Raw genomic sequence first — 19,553 nt, 5'->3', positions numbered from 1 at the left:
ATAAATACTCACATAAATTTCATTAATATCATATCGACATCTCAAATTCTGCAGAACCCCTGGTTCGTGCAGATAAGCCAGCTTTGTCATATCATCGATGCCATGTGGAGGAGCTTCAGTATCTTTTGGGTAGACATCGGATGGATTGGCAACAATCTATAATTTAAAGAAACCATAAAACCATAATATAACTTTACAGCTTCAAAAAATAAATCCAAAAGAAATAAAGAAAGATCCAAATTGGCTGTATGAGCAATATGCAAGGCTGTATGAGCAACATAACTAACATGTCAACTATGGGACATCACAATATATATATTAGCTGCAAAGTGTTACTATAATATGTTAATCAACACATCCAAATTTCAACATGTCAATATATCTTAATTTTATATGGTTAAAGACCAATGGATAGGTCCATATGTTTTCTAGATTGTCAGATAGAATTAAACAAGCTGATCTAACATATTGCACCCTCCCATTATCCCAACATCATACTCACGGCATGTGTCTGCTCAGACATCAGCAATATTTCATGATAATTCACATTTATTCTAATGTCTTCGATGCAAAATGAGATCAACAGAATTAAGTTCATGGCATTAGGAATTACATTAATGTTATTTAACTCTACAGGTGCCCTAAATTTCTGCTTTGCATGCATAGGTGCTGGTTCTAATGGTAATAGTTGTCTGAATTCCCTTGTCTTATGGTAAAAAATCACTTTAATACATACTTGGACCAGATTCTAAATTCTGACCAAAAAGTAGAGCGTGGAGATTTTCCTATATGTAGCACTTCTCCAATATTGTTGCAGATTACTGTGGATGAAGCCACTTCTATGGTAATCTTTGGACAGCTACTGTAGATACTGAGGACACGATTTTATAATTGGAGGATTCTGATAGGAGGGAGAAAAGCAGGTTCTGCATACACAGTGAGATTTATTTTCTAGAAAGAAGGAAAGAAAAAACCTCCACTGTCAATCACCATCTTACACCATGTAAAGCTATTCTGGTGGTGGCCAATAGATTCTATTAAGAACGTACCAGTTGACTGAGTTTAGAAGGTTGAATCTATTGGTAAAACTATATAGTTCCAGAATCAGAATGTGACAGACAGATGCAATGGGTTTGGCCTCTTTTGTTGGAGATTTTCTCCCTGCTTGAGCATGTAAAGTATCTCTATTTATTCCTTGCAAGGATGGGGGCAGTTTTTTTGTGTTGCTGGAAACTCAGTTACTTTCAGACTAATATTTGTACATCTTAGACTCATGATTCTTGTATTTATCATTTAGTGAATGAAGGTGTTGCTTTCTGTTCACAAACAAACAAAAAGAATGGGAGAGACAGATGGCTGCTGTGCAGATGGTGCTCCTTTTCAATGATGCATAAATATTCCTAACAAGTGGTATAATTTGTTGGTTTGTTTAGAAGAAAAAAATGCCCCCAATATTAGTATACTTCCTTCTCTAATTTTATGCATTGGGTTGTCCATAAAGGCAAATGCAATTAGACTGACTATTGCTATAGAAATAGATGTAGGGTGTCCCATCTGCAATTCGCAAACGATACCATCCTCTTTGCTAACTCTAGTACGGAAGAACTGCTAACTCTTAAGAGTTTATTGTTAGTGTTTGGTCAAGTTTCTGGGCTTAAGGTCAATCTTGACAAGAGTAATCTTTTTGGCATCAACCTTGATCAAAATCATCTCTCTAGGTTAGCCTTGTTGCTTGACTGCAAGGCTTCAGATTGGCCTATACTTTATCTGGGTCTTCCTTTGGGAGGGAATCCAACTGCTTGTGGATTCTGGGATCCAGTGATTGAGAGAATCTCTAGGAGATTAAACCGGTGGCAAAAGGCTTACTTATCTTTCGGTGGTAGGATAACTCTTGTACACTCATGCCTTTCCCATATCCCTAGCTACTTTCTTTCTCTGTTTAAGATTCCCGCTTCAATGGCTGCAAAAGTTGAGAGGATGCAAAGGGATTTTCTTTGGTCAGGGGTTGGGGAAGGTAAAAGAGATCATCTTATTAGTTGTGATGCAGTGTGTGAGCCGAGAGTAAAAGGGGGTTTGGGGTTTGGGAAGATTCCTTTAAGGAATCGTGCTCTTTTAGGGAAATGGTTGTGGAGGTTTCCTAAGGAGAGTACAGCTCTGTGGCATCAGGTCATTCTTAGCATCTACGAGACACACTCAAATGGTTGGGATGCCAACACTTTAGTCAAATGGTCACATCGTTGTCCTTGGAAGGTCATTGCACAAGTCTTTCAGGATTTTTCCAAGTATACTCGGTTTGTTGTAGGAGATGGGGAAAAAATTCGCTTTTTGGAAGATTTGTGATGGGGGGACCTGATCTTCAAAGACCAATATCCAAGACTATTTAGAGTAGTGATGGATAAAAATATTCCTATATCTTCAATTCTCGGTTCGGCTCACCCTTTCTCATGGAACTTTAATTTTCGTCGTAATCTATCCGATTCTGAGATAGAAGATCTAGAACACCTCATGCGCTCTCTTGATTGTATGCATTTATCCACTTCCACTTCAGATGCGAGATCCTAGTCCTTATTGTCTTCAGGATTGTTTACAGTCAAGTCTTTCTTTACAGCCTTGTCCCAAATGCCTGATTCATCTCCATTTTTCCCCACTAAGTTTGTATGGAAACCTCAAGTCCCTTTCAAAGTTAAGGCCTTTGTCTGGCTTGTGGTACACAAGAAGGTAAACACCAATGACTTGCTACAATTGAGGAAACCCCACAAAGTTCTTAGCCCTAACATTTGTAAATTGTGTATAGAGCAAGGAGAATCAACAGATCATCTCTTCCTTCATTGTTCTGTGTCATTGGGGTTGTGGCACAGACTATTTCAACTAGCCAAGATGGATTGGGTTCCTCCGAAAAGCATTTCAAACATGATGTTCATCAATTATAAAGGTTTTGGCAAGTCCAAGAAAGGGTTAGTTTTGTGGCAAAACGCGTGCATAGCTTTAATTTGGGTTGTGTGGCGGAAAAGAAATGCTAGGATATTTGAGGACAAAGCTAGGAATTCAGAGAATATTTGGGACTCCATTCATTTCCTAGCTTCTTTTTGGGCTTTTTGTTCCACGGTTTTTAAGGGCATTCCCCTTAACGTATTACAACTAGATTGGCTAGCAATGTGTAGTTCCAATGGGACGGTATAGTCAAGGGGGCTTGTCCGTAGTTGACATCGTGTAGTGTCTTGTTATCTTTTTGTGTTGTTTAGTTTTACCTTTGGCGGGAGGATTCCTCATCCTTTTATTGTACTTTTTCTATCAATATATTCATGCATGGTTTCCTATCAAAAAAATAAATAAATAATAATATGCCATCAGTACCACTTTACAAGGTCTGTCTCTTGGAATTCTATGGTTTTAGTGAAGGAAAGGAATCAGATATTGAAAGGGTCAAATCCTCTTAGAATGTTGATACAAGAATAGTTCAATTAAAATTTTCCAAAGAATTCCAAGAGCATCCTTTATCATTCAGTTTCAGCCACCAAGAAAGTCAAGCTTGTCAAGCACAATGAGAATGTTCTCCCTATGGACAGTAGCAGTGTGTGGTCTATTGATAAGGTGTGTTTCAAGAAGAAGTACAGACCTGTATCCAAAAGTATTGGTGCGTCATAGGAGCTGCTTCAAAAGTGGTTGGGCTTTTAAGTGTTGGTATGAAGATCATTAGCTGGACTATTCAAGGCTTGGGATCTTGAAAGAAAAGAAGCACTTGGGGGCTTATTTTATTTTTCTTCTTCATTTTAGGCTAGTAAAGCTTTTGTAGGCATTCCTTTGAGACTCATTCTATTTGATTGAAACCTAGTTTGTAGAACCACAAGATTGACTAAGGAGAAACTTAGGGAATGAATACCACCTCTAGTGGGCTTTGTTAAACTAAATTTTGATGGATGTTCTTTGGGCAAACCAGGGTAGCTAGGGATTGGAGGGTTGATTAGAGATTATGGTGGCAAAGTATTAAGAGCATTCTCTAAACCTACAAGCAGGGGTTTAATATTTGCGCCAATTTTTTTACATTTTTGCAGAGTCAGGATGTTACTTCTCTTATGCTCCTCACTTAGGCAACCATGTGACAGATGCATTAGCAAAATGTGAAGCCAGATATATGATTCCTTTTTTAGGGGATTTTATACCTATGTGAATTATAGTTAAATTTGACCTTTAGAGCTAGTCTGCACTTACTGACCTTTCTTATCCTTCTTTGTATAGAAGATTGTGTACTTCTTGGAAGGATTTCTCACCTTTCTTTGTACTTAATATTTCAATCCAATGAAAGTGTTGTTTCTTATCAAAGAATAAAAATTAAAAAAAGAAAAAGAAAAAGAAAAGAAGGATTGTTAAGGATTTTCTTCATCATAAATCCCCAAACATCGTGATGTCTCAAGAAACAAAGAGTAAGATGAGTGATAGGAGGTTTATGGGTAGCATGCTCCCATTTGTGGGGCTTTGAGAGGGGTATTGATTATATGGGGATTCAAACAAGTATAGATGCTCAAAGTTGATATTAAGATCCTTGTCGATTACAATCAGGTTAGACTTAGAGGGAGATGGGATCTTTTAGCTCAACTCAATGTATAGACCCAACAATACCACTCTTAAGAAGGATTTATAGGATAGAGTTGAGTGAGAGGGTGTGTGGTTTAGCATCAAAAGGAGAATTTCGGAGAAGATGGGTGGTTCCAAATAAACCCTACCATGAGGAACTCTAATGAATTCCATTAGAGAAAATGAGTTAATCGACCCCTTTCTTAGGAACACTTTTTTACTTGGTCCAATTTGCAAGAATCCCACATCTGCAAGAGATTGGATAGATTTTTATATTCAAATGAGTAGGAGCAAAGCTTCTCAAGTCCCCAAGAAGTCCTACCCAAGTTAACCTTTGACCATTGTTCGACCATCCTAGAAGCAAATATGTTATAGTAAGGATTAGCTTCTTTTCAATTTGAGAACATATGTTTACTCCATCCAAAGTTCAAGGAAAGATTTAGCTTATGGTGGTGAGAATTTCAAGGCGAAGGGTGGGAAGGTCATAGATTCATAACAAGGCTACACTTTGTCAAATCAAAACTAAAAGAATGGAATAAGGTGTCTTTCAGAAAGATTTTAAGGAAAGAAAGAAGAATATTCTTCAAGACACAATTAGCCTTAATGCTTGTAAATAGGAAGGGAATCAATCTCCTAAGTTTTCAGCTCTTAAGGCCTTAAGGAATGGGGAATGGAGGATCTGATGTTAAGGGAAGAGGTGCATTGGAGGCAAAAGACTAAGGTGAGATGGGTAAGAGAAGCGGATTGCAACTCTAAATATTTCCAAAAGGTGGCTAAAGGAAGGAGAAATAGGAAGTTCATCATGTCTTAAGTGAGTAAAGAACGAATAAGTGTAAATAATCTTGAAAGCATTTTGAAGAAATTTGTGAAATTTGAGGGAGAAACAATACTTCTTTTTCTCTATTATTCAAACTAATTATAATGTCGATATTTATACATGAATGGTTGAGGTCATTTGCCTTAGAAAAAAAAATCTAATCTTTAATTTTAGGAGAAAAAGTCTCTCATAAAATCAAGGAATAAGTTAGAACTGGAAATACCACTCCCTAACTATAGTGCCTTGCTGGCCAAGACGTGTGCCTTGTTGAAGAGACCTGCCTTATCTACTTTATTTTGAACGGATAAGTGTAAATAATCTTGCAAGCATGTTGAAGAAATTTGTGAAATTTGAAGGAAAAACAATACTTCTTTTTCTCTATTATTCAAACTAATTATAATGTCGATATTTATACATGAATGGTTAAGGTCATCTTCCTTAGAAAAAAAAAATCTAATCATTAATCTTAGGAGAAAAAGTCTCTCATAAAATCAAGGAAAAAGTTAGAACTGGAAATACCACTCCCTAGCTTAAGGCGCAACCACTCCCTAACTATAGTGCCTTGTTTGCCAAGACTTGCGCCTTGACATACCTTATCTACTTCATTTTTCATTTTTAAACACTTTTATTCTTGAAATTTCTAATTGTATATTAAATTTTATATAATTTCGTTACCTTTTTTGTTGAATTTTCTTTTAAATGTTTGAAAACTTAAATTTTTTATTGACTGGATTGGATTTTAGATCATATTTTATAAAATTGATATGCATACTAGGTCAGATTTCACTTCACTCAAGCGTCCGCCTTGTGTTGCACCTTGCACCTAAGCTATAGGATATTTTTGCACCTTGGGCCTTTTAAAATTATGGGAAATGCAACTATACCACAGTTGTGACACAACTATAACGTAGTTATGACACAACTATAACACAGTTGTAGTTGTAACAGAGTTGTTAACATAGTTGTACATTTCAGATTTCCATTGGATTTACACATTCTCCCTTAAGTCGGGTTGTAAATATTGATCATTCCCAACTTGGATCTCAAATCTTCAAAGTTGGTTCTAGAAAGCGCCTTGATAAGGGCATCTAGGACGTCTACTGTTTAGAGAACTATTAGAGTTTAAAGCAATAAAATTATCCCTTTTTCTATCTTCTCCTTGATAAAATGGTGATCTATTTCCACATGCTTTGTCCAATCATGATGAACCAAGTCCTTAGCAATACTTATGGTAGCTTAATTGTCACAAAACATCTTCATAAAATCTTCTATTAGAATTTTTAGCTCATTTAGGAGTCGTTTTAACCACATTCCTTAACAAATTCCATATGTCATAGCTCTAAATTCTACTTCTATGTTGCTCCGAGTTACAGCAGAATGTTTCTTACTTCGTCAAGTAACCAAATTCCCCCATACGTAGGTACAATATCCTAAGATTGATCTTCAGTCAGTTATGGAGTCAGCCCAGTCTGCATTTAAAAAAACTCAATGTTTCTTTTCTATGTTCTTTGGAAATAGAGTCCCATTCTTGAAGTCATTTCGAGATATCTTAGGATACGATTACATGGCTTTCATATGTTTCTCAATTGGATTGTTCATTAATTGGCCAACCATGTTGAATGAAAAAAGTAATGTTCGATCTTAGGTGAGAGAGATAGATGAGTTCCCCACAAGTCTTTGATATATCCCTTATATCCACCAGAGCACTTCCTTCAACAATTCCTAATTTAATAGTGCAGTCCATAGGTGTGTCTACAGGTTTACAACTAAGCATCCTAGTCTCCTTTAGCAAGTCTAGAACATACTTACATTGGGAGACTGTCATCTACAAAGGACACAAACCATCTAGTCCCTATTATGTTCTTTATCTTAAACGACCTCCAAATATCACTATGTATTATGGAAAAAGGATGAGATGACTTGTATAGTTGAATTGGATATGACATACGAACATGCTTGGCTAAGTGACAAATTTCACATTGAAAAAATCCAAACTTTTAGTGATTAATGATAGAAAGAGTTTTTTGAGATACAAGAAACTAGGGGCCTGTTTGTTTAATGTTTTCAAGAACTGTTTTCTGTTCTTGAAAACAAAAAACACCAAAAACTCGTTTGGTTGAGAGAGTCATTTTTGTTTTTGTTGTTCCCCGTGTTCTCAAAATGACACTGTTTAGAGAACAACAAAATGTTGTTTTCCCCGTTTTTTTACTGTTCAAAGAACAAAATTAAACAAAAAAAAACAATCTGTTTCCCGTGTTTTTTTTTTCTTCCCGTTTTCATCTCCAGCACAGTCGCTCGCCTCTTTTTGATTTTTCCCATTTCTCAGTTTTGATTCAAGGTTCGTGAAATTTAAATCCAATGGCACAATAGCAAAGAGACCCTAAAACGGATCCAGAAAACGCAGGGAGCAAAAGAAAATCCATTTTTTTGGTTTTCCTTGGGGTTTTTGCTTGGATTTTCTCGGAAATCAAACGAGGATGAATTTTCCCGGAAATCAAATGGGGGATGGATTTTCTTGGGAATCAAACGGGTTGCAGGGTTTTTGCTTGGATTTTCTCGGAAATCAAACGAGGATGAATTTTCCCGGAAATCGAATGGGGGATGGATTTTCTTGGGAATCAAACGGGGGTTGCAAAAAAATAATAATAATAATAACATGATTAGATTAGTACCTGCGAGGATTGAGAGTGGCAGAGGAAAATAGGGCCTTTTAAGGATTCTCTCGGCTGGAGGGCAACTTCAGAAAAGGGCTTCTTGATGCCCGATGAGAGAAGTGGGTGGAGAAAGAAAGGGTTGGCATTTTGAATTTTAGAATTAGAAGAGATAAAAAAAAAATTAACAAATCATGAGAACAATTTTATCTCAACTTAATAAAATATGCTATAATTTTTAATAAAGTTAAAAATTAAATAAAAAAATATTTTTATTTTTAAATTAATAAAATAAATAATTTTTTTAATTTAAATGAACTATATATCTAAAAATTATTTATAAATTTATAATATAAAATTACTTGAAGAAAATATTTTATTAATTAGAAAAGAAAAAAAAAACATCTTTCAAACGTATTTTTTGTTATATTTGTTCTAAATTATTTTTTTATTAACTCAACCAAACATGTTTTTTTGTTTTTGAGAACAAAAACTGTTTTTCAAAATTCAGTTCCCAAACACAATTTTTTTTTAAAAACCACCAAAAACTGTTCTTAAAAATTGTTCTCAAAAACTGTTTTCCAGAACAGTTTTCAAAAACAGCAACCAAACAGGCCCTAGGATTTCCTAGACAATAGTTTTTTTTTGATAAGTAAAGAAAATTCATTTAAAAAGAGACGCCTAAAGAGCGACTCAAGGTATACAGCCTATGTAAGGTATACAAACCTATACACCCGCCACCAAAAGAGACCAAAAACATATAAAGACCCACCCACCAAAAGGCCCAACATCTTACAATGATCCCACCCAATCTATAAAATTCACCAAAGTTTGAGGGCATTCTACTATAAACAGCTTTGCCTCAGACCAAAGCGAGCATATAAAGACCACAACCAAGAATGAAAATTTCCAAAACTTTCAGCGAAATTTTGTTGAAATATCGCATTTCAGTGGTCGTGGAAACAAAATAGGGTGGCGAAATGTCAAAAGGGTGAAATTTCCAAAAAAAATTGGTGTGTTTCGCCAATATCTCGGCAATATATCGGTTTCTGCCAAGAAACCGATGAAACTATGAAAAAAAAAAAACACCGGTTTTTGAATTTAAGCACCAATTTTTCAGCAAAAAATCACCTATCTTTTCGGGCTGCCCAGTGAAAACTCAAATGAAAAAAATCCAAATTTTGACTTGCAGGGCGCATGACTCAAACCCAAGCCCAAACAAGCCTTCATAGCCCCCTACTCACCATTGGGCTACCTTGCCATATATTACAAAACATATACTAGAATAAATATATACTCATACCATGATAAAAACAAAATATTTTAACAAACAAATTAATTCTAATTATTTGATTTTTAAATTTAATTTAATTGACCACTAAAAATATAAAAATTATGGTGATAATTTTCTTAACTTTTTTTTTATATCATTTATATATTAATTAAATATAGAAATATAAATATTAAAAAATTTATACATATATCATCATTTATTTTATATTATTAGATACAATTGAATTAAATGGATCATAATTTTAATATTAAATATATTTTAAAATTTGACATATTATAATTAAATATCATAATATTATTGTGGAATAATATTTGATGTAATTTAATAATAAATATACGCTTACAAAATTCATATTTTTTATCGATACATACGATATTATTATCAAATATGATAAATTATATCATACATATATTAAATTCTTTAACAAAATAAATTTAAAATGTCTATTATACTTATAATTACATTTCTATGAGGTTTTTCTTATATTTCCATGAGTTTTGATCAATTTAAGGTCTACCGATATTTTTTTCCAAAATATCTGTCGATATATCCATAAAATCGAAAAACCGATATATCCATGATTACCGATATTTTCATCCTTGACCACAACATAACATCACTATCTTTATCAGAACTAAAAATGGAAAGAGATTGTTTTTAACCAATTGCCAATTAAGGTAGTCTTTCAACATAATAAGTCACTTTGAAGATATAGAGTCTCGAACAATATACACCCTCCTAATCATGGTTCTACACATAGCCATGCAATTTCTTTCTACACCTTCAAACTTCACCTTAAGAACTACTCCCTTGCAACCTTTTGGAGTCTTCCACCCATTGAGTAGAACTAAGTTTCTTAAGAGCCACAACCCTTTGCCTTTTCCTTCCTGCTTGGACTGTAGTTTTTCCAAAAGATGTTTTCGTAAATGTAGTTCTTTTAGAATTTCTCCATACTTTAGGCAATCATTTGTGAACTTATAACCATTGTGACACATTGCCTGGGTGTTTTAACAACTATGGATTAACTTCTCTAACTTCAAATGTTCTGGTTAAAAACTAGTCCTACATTAAAATCTATTCAAGTCCAATTGCTACATCCACATATTAAAATTGATCCTGGGCCGATGCATCAATTAAATCCTTCATGCTACAAGTATTTTAACCAGTATTAAAATTATAACATAACATCAATCATTAGATGTAGACATCAAAATATAGGAACAAATACTTAATCCATAAATAATGACAACCTACTGTTTGAAAGAATTCCTAAGAAGCAACACTCACCGTCTTCCCTGATGTACAGATTATTTTAATTTCTTCACCATTAACTTCCACAACTTCTCCATCTATCCAAGCTATCTCAGGGTCCTCCACCCAAACGTGAGACCCAACCACTACTTTGACTGGAACAGACTGCATATTAAATGTGATCACAAACAAAATCGATCAAAAAGCATGATAAACCCTCTCTAAGAATGATATAGGCAACAACAGGAAAAAAAGGACTCCATGCATGCAAATGAGCAACATTTAATTGATAAATCAGGTAATGTTGATGCAGCATGAAACTCCATGCATGCAAATGAGCAATATTCAATTGATAAATCAGGTAATGTTGATGCAGCATGAGATACACAAGGCTATTTAGTATCTTCACTGTTAATATTGATTACCAGAGCAGAGACCCTACATTAGGGGGAGAGTAAAGAAAGTTAACAAATAAGAAGATGAAAAAATGTTAATAATAATAACAATAATAAATGCCCATTAATTAATAATGGTAGTTAATAAATGGCCATCAATTAATAATGGTAGTGAGCAATTGGATTTCTCAAGGTTTTCAAGTCTGAAGATAGTTTCTTGCCGCATTGGGCAAGTTTTTGAACAAATCTATCGGGCCCATCATCCATTTCAAAGTACAGTATCAACAACAAAAAATGCAGGATTCTTTCAGCATTCTTAGTCTATTTCTCAATAGCACCAGACAATTACATTGAGCTTGATAACTCACCAAAGATCACTGCACAAGAAATTTCAATAAATCAAAAACCGGGAATAAACATTTTGCATCACTTCACAAAGGTAGAGTCAGACTTTAGATCATCTCAAACCACAACAGCTCAGTCACAAAATAATTGGGATAAGGTTTGCCGCATCTGATTCTGGTTCAGAAAGGAGGACGGGGAAGCAAATTGAGGCCCCACCGGTGAAAGAATATAATCCAAGCATAGACTGGTCTGAATCACTTATTACAATTAACAGAAAAGCATTGACAGAAACCAAAGCCATGAGTCATTCACCATCCAAAAATCTCAAATATCACAATATGAATGACTGAACAATGTAATACCATAGTTTTTTCTTTTTCTTTTGGTAGGCAAAAATAATAATTTATTAAAAGAGACGAACAAAGAGGTATACAAAAAAATTGCCCACCAGAACTACAAAATTGAACTTAAATACATTTACATTCGTCAAACTTCCAGACCATAAATTACAGCACGAGCAACAAACTATTGCCAAACAGTTTCCTACACGCTAACATAGACACGGACACACAAAGCACCAGAAAATGAAGAACTTAATCCTCATTTCCGCTCTCAAAGAAACAATTCAAATTTAGGCACCGATTCTACATTGACCTCAAATATATCAAAAATAACATAAATATTTGAAAATAAAATATGTGGAAATTGTGAATAATTAACAGAAATCCCAGACGTCGAAAAGAAAGAAAATGCCATAAGATTGTATAAGAATACCATTTTCAGACAAAAATTAACCGGAATCGGATCGGCGCCTCAGCTTATTCTGTCTCGACGCTGTGTTGGAGAAGAACCGCACAATGTCAACGAAATAAAAGATTCATTCAATCCAACAGAAACAGATTGACAAGATCCGGTATTTGCCCCAACCGCTACAATATTGGTCCGAATAATGCAGACACATTAGACGACTGTTTCTCCCTCCTTATTGTCCCTCCCTCTGAACTATACGGCATTCCCCGATTCGATTCTAAGTACGCGGATTGGAATACGTTGCGTTTGCTCTACATATGGGGAAGTATTGTTGCAGAGGTTCCAATGATGGACCTTTAAGCCCCAGCTTGGGAAGAAGAAGACCGAAGCAGACCTCCTCTGCAACTATTCTCCCTTATTTTCTCGCTCTTTCTTTCTCTTTCTCTTTCTCTCCCTTTCTTGCGTGCCAAAAGCGGAACAACGTGAAGGCGTAAACTGGACATCCATCGCCAATTTCCGGAAATGCCCCTTCTTTCTTTGTATTTTTGCAACTCCGCCAACCATGGATTTTAGTATTTTACTGTGGACGCTGTGCTTATTAAACTCCACCTTTCAACGTACTGTCACCGTGGATGAATTTAATTGAAGGGGTTTTTATCCACGGCACCTCATCTCCACCGTACTCTTGCAACAAATCCGCCCATTTCGCAGTCTTATTGAATTTGGGTAAAACAATTATTTTTGAAATTTATTAATTATGAAATAAAATAATTTCCAATTTTCTTCAAATAAATTTATAATATTCACATTTGTTATTATTAGAATCAAATGCAATTGAATGGTTTAGAATTATCAAATTGATTTTTTTTTCCTTTTTCTTTTTCAAATCCAATATTCTTGAAAGGGACTTTTCAACGTATAGTTAGCTCCAATTTCAAATACATGATCCAAAATCAACCGACAACCTGGTCATGACCGGTGCCTCATATTTTGAATCATGGTTTAGGATATATGAAATGTTGATGAATTTTTTTCAATTTAGCTTATTGTCATAATTATTCACCAAATATTCTCTAACAGAAAAAAATTAGCAACCATGCCTTTATAGACAATGCAATAATCATAAGTTTGCCTTACAAGTCTAACTACAATCATCAAATTATAAGAAAAATGCTGGGCATGTTTTGTTTTCTAAATTTTTTAAAGTAATTCTAAAAAATAAGTTTTTTATATTGTATTTAAAAATAATTATTAATTATTTTTTAAATTAAAATTATATTTAAAATCTCAAATATTATAAATATTTTTCTCACTTTATTTTATATGAAGATACTAATACTATGTATAATGCAAAAGTTATGGACTAATTTTTCATATTTCTACTTTTTCAAATAAATCTACAAAAAATATTTAAAAGTTGTCGTCTAATTTCTAATTCTTTTTAAAATAATCTACAAAATATTTAAAAATACCTAAAATTTGTTATGGACAATCACCATATTTTGATATTTTCATAATAAATTCACACACACAAAAAAAAACTATTTTTAATCAAAAATTTATTAAATGTGTTTTCTAAATTAAAAAACTATTTTCAATTTAAAGAACATAAAACTATTTTCAAATTATATTATTTGATGAAATAATTTTCAAATTTTTTTCCAATAATTAATGTTATTCAAATTTTTTTATTATTAGAATCAAATGCGATTCAATGGTTTAAAACTATCAAATTAATTTTTATTTTTATTTTCCTTTTGTTGTCTTCTAGTTATTGTGTGATATTCAAGGATCATCATCTCCCTTTCACATGGTTTATTAGATTGGATGGGAGAAAGAAAAAAATGAGAGGAGGCAAATCCAACATCCTCAAAAGCGACCTTCCAACCTATACTCCAATTTCAAATATATGATTTAAAATCAATTGGCAATCTAGTCATTATGGGGAAAATATGAAATATTGATGAATTTCTATCATTATGAAAAGGACCCATCTCCAAGTATTCAATGCTCCACTTTATTAAGTTGTCTATTATCATACTCACCAAATAATTTATAAGGGAAACATTATTAGTAACTATGCCCATATACACAATGCAATAATTATATGATTGATCTAGTTTGTCATGTCATTCATCTACTAAATCTAACTATGATCATGAAATTATAACTAATTTTCAAATTTTGAACTAAATTATTACTTGTCAAATGTTTAGAGCTTGTTTGGTCATGTGATTTAAAAACAGTTTTCTATTTTTAAAATTTTCTAATACTATTTGATGGTTATTATTTGAAAACAATTTTTAAAAACAAAGTAAAATATAAAACAATTTTTAGAAAATAAGTATGAGTTGTTTTCACGAATTTTTAAAAATAAAAGAAAAATATAGGTTTGTTTAACCCTGTTTTTAAAAACAATTTTTAAGTTTAAAGAATAAAAATCAATTTTTAAAATCAGGTTTCAGGAGTCAAAAATAAAATGGCTTCCAAACTACTTCAAGCCCCCCTAAAGCACACTCCAAAGTCTAAACAAACTAAAAATTCATATTTCATTTGTGGTTTATGATAGTTGTTGGAGCAAGAACACTCATATTTTCGATGTAGCTTCATGCATTAGTTGCAAAAAAAAAGTCCACTTTAAAGAATTTTTTTCTATTTATAATGATATATACTTTAATTGGTAAGCAAAAAAGACGGAATGACATCACTATAATTATAATCATGGATAATTCAATCAAGGGTGATCTCTATCTAATAAGAACTTATTAGTTATTGTTTATGTAGGCAATTCATAATGCATATAAACAATTCATTCATATGTAACTTATGCCATACTTACCTCCAGCCATTGTTGGGTTGCAAGTCTTTGGTTTCCAAAACTATATCTCTCCTTATGGATGGTGTAATTTCTGAAGATTAACAGCAGCATGAGAGAGGAGCTTGGGACCAAGACCGATATTTAAAATACAAAGAAAACGTGGCTTCCCATCAAAGCCACGTTTCTCTGATTTGCCACACGATGAGCAGTTGATAGAAACGTGCTCCTTAACAGCAACTACATGATGAAGGACGTGGCCAGGTGTTGGACCACTTCAGGGCAGCGGAACGTGGGTGGTGAACGTCGGTTATTTGATAATATTCTCCCACTTGGTCCACACTTTTAACCTCTTGTTCTATCTTAGATCATCATTTTTCTGCATTAAGTAACAAATATATGAATCATGGCGATAAGTCCTCTATATAACGAGTGTTATCTTCCATGTATTACAATGTATTCATTTTTTAACATTTTACTTTATGTGGCAATATTGTTTAATAAATAAACCCTATGTTCATTCTTGGTCCAATGAAGTTGAATTTTCTCAAAATTAAATAAAGGTGCACATCAATATGAGAAAACATCATAATAAGAGTTTGTACAATAAAAACTACATAAGGGAACTAAGTCCCATGTTCATTACATGATCCTTGAATTTCAACGGTGGCATGCCCTTAGCCAAAGGATCAGCAATCATCAATTCAGTGCTAATGTGCTCAATAACCACTTTCTTTTCTTTAACACGTTCTCTTATGGCTAGATACTTAATGTCGATGTGCTTGCTTCGACTTCCACTTTTATTGTTCTTTGCCATAAAGACTGCAGCTGAATTGTCGCAATATATACTCAATGGCCTAGATTTTGAATCCATAACTCTAAGCCCGGAAATGAAACTCTTAAGTCATACACCATGTGAAGTAGCCTCAAAACAAGATATGAACTCAGCTTCCATAGTAGAAGTAGCAGTCATGGTCTGCTTAATGCTCCTCCAAGATATAGCTCCACCGGCCAATATAAAAATGTATCCAAATGTTGATTTACGTAAATCAACACAGCCAACAAAGTCTGAATCTGAGTAGCCAACTACCTTTAAATTGCTTGTTCGTCTGTACATAAGCTTGTAATCTTTGGTTCCTTGAAGATATCTCATCACTTTCTTTGCAGCTTTCCAGTGGTCTATACCTGGGTTACTCTGATATCGTCCTAACATTCCAACAGCAAATGCAATGTCAGGCCTTGTACAGACCTGAGCATACATCAAACTTCCGACTGCAGAAGCATATGGAATGTTCTTCATTTGTTCCCTCTCAAGATTGTTTTTCGGGCATTGGTTCAGATTGAACCTATCACCCTTCACTAAAGGGGAAACACTAGGTGAACAATTCTTCATCCGAAATCTCTCTAAAACTTTATTGATATAGGTTTCTTGAGACAAACCTAAGATACCTTTAAATCTGTCTCTATGGATCTTAATGCCAATGACATAAGATGCCTCACCCATATCCTTCATGTCAAACTTTTTAGAGAGGAATTGTTTCACCTCATGAAGTAAACCCTTATCGTTGGTTGCAAGTAAGATGTCATCCACGTATAAAACAAGAAAACAAACTTTACTCTCACTGACCTTAAGGTATATGCATTGATCCATAACATTTTCAACAAAACCGAATGAAGAAATTATGTTATGGAATTTTAAATACCATTAGCGGGATGCTTGTTTTAAACCGTATATGGATTTCTTAAGCTTACAAACCAATTGCTCACCATCACTAGAGGGGAATCCTTCAGGTTGTTTCATGTAAACCTCCTCATCTAGCTCTCCATTAAGAAATGTTGTTTTCACATCCATTTGTTGCAATTCCAAATCAAAGTGGGCTACTAATGCCAATATAATGAGTAAGGAATCTTTCTTAGATACAGGAGAAAAGGTTTCCGTGTAATCGATTTCTTCTTTCTGAGTGAACCCCTTTGCAACAAGTCTGGCCTTGTATCTCTCAATGTTGCCTAATGAGTCTTTCTTTGTCTTAAAAACCCATTTACAACCAATGGTTTTTGCACCATTAGGCAACTCAACAAGGTCCCAAACACTGTTGCACTTCATGGAACTCATCTCATCCTTCATGGCATTATACCACAATTCTGATTCTTTACAATTCATGGCTTGTGAAAATGATTCGGGATCATTTTCGGCTCCTACATTATAGTCAGATTCTTGTAGATACACTACATAATCACTAGGAATTGTTGACCTCTTAGTTCAAGCAGACCTTCTTAAGGTTGCACCAATATCTTCCGAGGAAGTATGAGGTTCAACTTGTTGTTCAGAAGTGTTAGGCAACTCCTGATCAACTTGGTCTACTGGAATGTTGTCAACAACTTGTCGAACTTCAATGACTGGTTGAACTTCATCGATTGTTCGTTCAACACCCGTTTGTACTTGAGGGGTGTTATGAACAATAAACAATCTTTCGCTTGAAGTGGAAGGTTGAGACTCTGTATGATCAATATCAGAAACTATGTTTCTAAATTGATCGCTCCCACTGACCAAGTCATATTCAAGAAATTTAGCATTTCTTGATTCCACAATCCTAGTGCTGTGAGATGGACAGTAAAACCTATACCTCTTGGACTTTTCAGCATATCCAATGAAATACCCACTAATAGTCCTTGGGTCCAGTTTCTTCTCTTGTGGATTATAAATTCTCACTTCAGACGAGCATCCCCAAACGCGCATATGTCGCAAACTCGGTTTCCAACCTTTCAATAACTCAAATGGCGTTTTTAGGATAGCCTTGGTTGGAACTCGGTTTAATATATACACAGCTGTCTTAAGTGCTTCAGTCCATAAGAATTTAGGAAGTTTTGAGCTGCTAAACATACTCCTCACCATGTCCAATAAAGTTCGGTTTCTTCTTTCTGCTACACCATTTTGGTCTGGAGAACCAGGCATGGTGTATTGGGCAACAATCCCATGCTCTTGAAGAAACTTCGCAAATGGCCCAGGTGATTGTCCATCTTCCAAGTATCTACCATAATATTCTCCACCTCTATCTGATCTCACGATCTTAATTTGTTTACCATATTGTTTTTCTACTTCTGCCTTGAAGACTTTAAAGGCATCTAAAGCTTCATTTTTATTCTGAAGTATGTAGAGACACATGTATCGTGAGAAATCATCTATGAAAGAGATGAAGTATTTTTGACCATGAGAGTCCATGTCAAGACCACATATATCAGTATGTATGATCTCTAGTATGGTAGAACTCCTAGTAGCACCTCTCTTTGACTTGTTGGTCTGCTTTCCCTTAATGCAATCCACACAAGTCTCAAAGTCAGTAAAATCTAAAGTACTAAGTACCCCATCATTCACCAATCTTTTGATTCTATCTATGGAGATATGACCTAATCTCCGGTGCCACAATGTAGAGGAATCCTCTTTTATAACACATCTCTTAATGCTAGTTTGGACATGTAATGAATTATGAGCGGTATCATTTTGTAAGAATATACAATAAAGACCATCAGACAAGATACCATTCCCAACACATTCAGATTTATAAATCAAATTGAAAGATGTTTCTGAAAAATGAAAGGAATATCCAAACGGTACAAGTTTAAAAACTGAAATCAAGTTTCGCAAGAAACTTGGTACATAAAAGGTCCTTTGCAATTCCAAAATAAAACCACCATATAAAGTTAAATAACATGTCCCTATTGCTTCCACATGCGAGCCCATCTTGTTTCCGGATAAGATGAATTGCTCACTTGTCACTGGCTTCCTTAGGTTTTGCATACCCTGCAAGGAATTTGAAATGTGGATTGTAGATCCAGAATCAATCCACCATGTGTTGGTGTTTACATTAACCATATTAGATTCATAACAAACAAATGAGGTAGGGTTACCTTTCTTCTCAAGCCAATTCTAAAATTTCAGACATTTCTTCTTCACGTGTCCTTTCTTTTTACAGAAAAAACACTTTTCGTCTTTCTTAATGTCAGATTTAGGAGAAATTTATTGCTTCCCTTTCTGACTGGCTTGAGATTTTCCTTTCTTTCCTTTCCTTTGCGTCACCAGCATGGCACTTTCTCCTTGTTCCATCATTAACCTTCCTTCATCTTGAACACACATGGTCATCAATTAATTGATAGACCACTTATCCTTATGTGTGTTGTAAGAGATTTTGAAAGGTTCATACTGAGGTGAAAGAGTGTTAAGGATAAAGTGCACCAAGAAGGATTCAAACATTTCTACCTCGAGTTTCTTCAATTGAGCCACAATGTCCCTCATCTCCATGATATGTTCACTCACACCTCTTATAGCGGTGAGCTTCATGGATGTGAGCTTCATAATTAGGGTTCTTGCCAAGGCTTTATCTGAAGTGACGAATTGCTTGTCAATAGCCTTTAGCAATTCACGAACATTTTCATGTTGCTCGATTGAATCACGTATACCAGCACTGATTTTTGTCTTAATGTACATCACGCTAAGGCGATTAGATGTCTCCCAGCGTTCGTACAATAAAATTTGTTCAGGTGTGCTGGTATCAATGATCTTATGCGGTTCATCTTTCCTTATGGCATAATTTATGTCCATGTACCCTAATTGAAGAAGATTTCTCTCCTTCCATATCTTAAAGTTATCTTCTCTAAGTTCGGGAAC

The 19,553-nt window shown here is 34.4% G+C and overlaps 1 protein-coding gene across 2 annotated transcripts in view; it reads right to left on the bottom strand.

Annotated features, from left to right (window-relative positions):
- The window catches only part of LOC100259730 (myosin-6), a 113,534-nt gene extending 100,926 nt beyond the window's left edge, over positions 1 to 12,608 (bottom strand). The window contains exons 1-3 of one of the 2 annotated variants that reach the window (XM_010651896.3): positions 12,100 to 12,608; positions 10,622 to 10,750; positions 13 to 156 (exon numbers count right to left, since the gene is read on the bottom strand). In XM_010651896.3, the coding sequence (XP_010650198.2) occupies positions 13 to 156; positions 10,622 to 10,750; positions 12,100 to 12,102 (276 nt within the window). In that variant the 5' untranslated portion in view covers positions 12,103 to 12,608. The remainder of the gene's footprint in view (positions 1 to 12; positions 157 to 10,621; positions 10,751 to 12,099) is intronic. The other variant, XM_002285543.4, reaches the window with a different exon arrangement.
- Between the last annotated feature and the right edge of the window lie 6,945 nt (positions 12,609 to 19,553).

This window comes from Vitis vinifera, chromosome 5 (genome assembly GCF_030704535.1).
Source record: "Vitis vinifera cultivar Pinot Noir 40024 chromosome 5, ASM3070453v1".
NCBI classification, from domain to species: Eukaryota; Viridiplantae; Streptophyta; class Magnoliopsida; order Vitales; family Vitaceae; genus Vitis; species Vitis vinifera.
The sequence above is the reverse complement of the archived record's forward strand: the minus strand, read 5'-3'. Positions and strand labels throughout refer to the sequence as shown.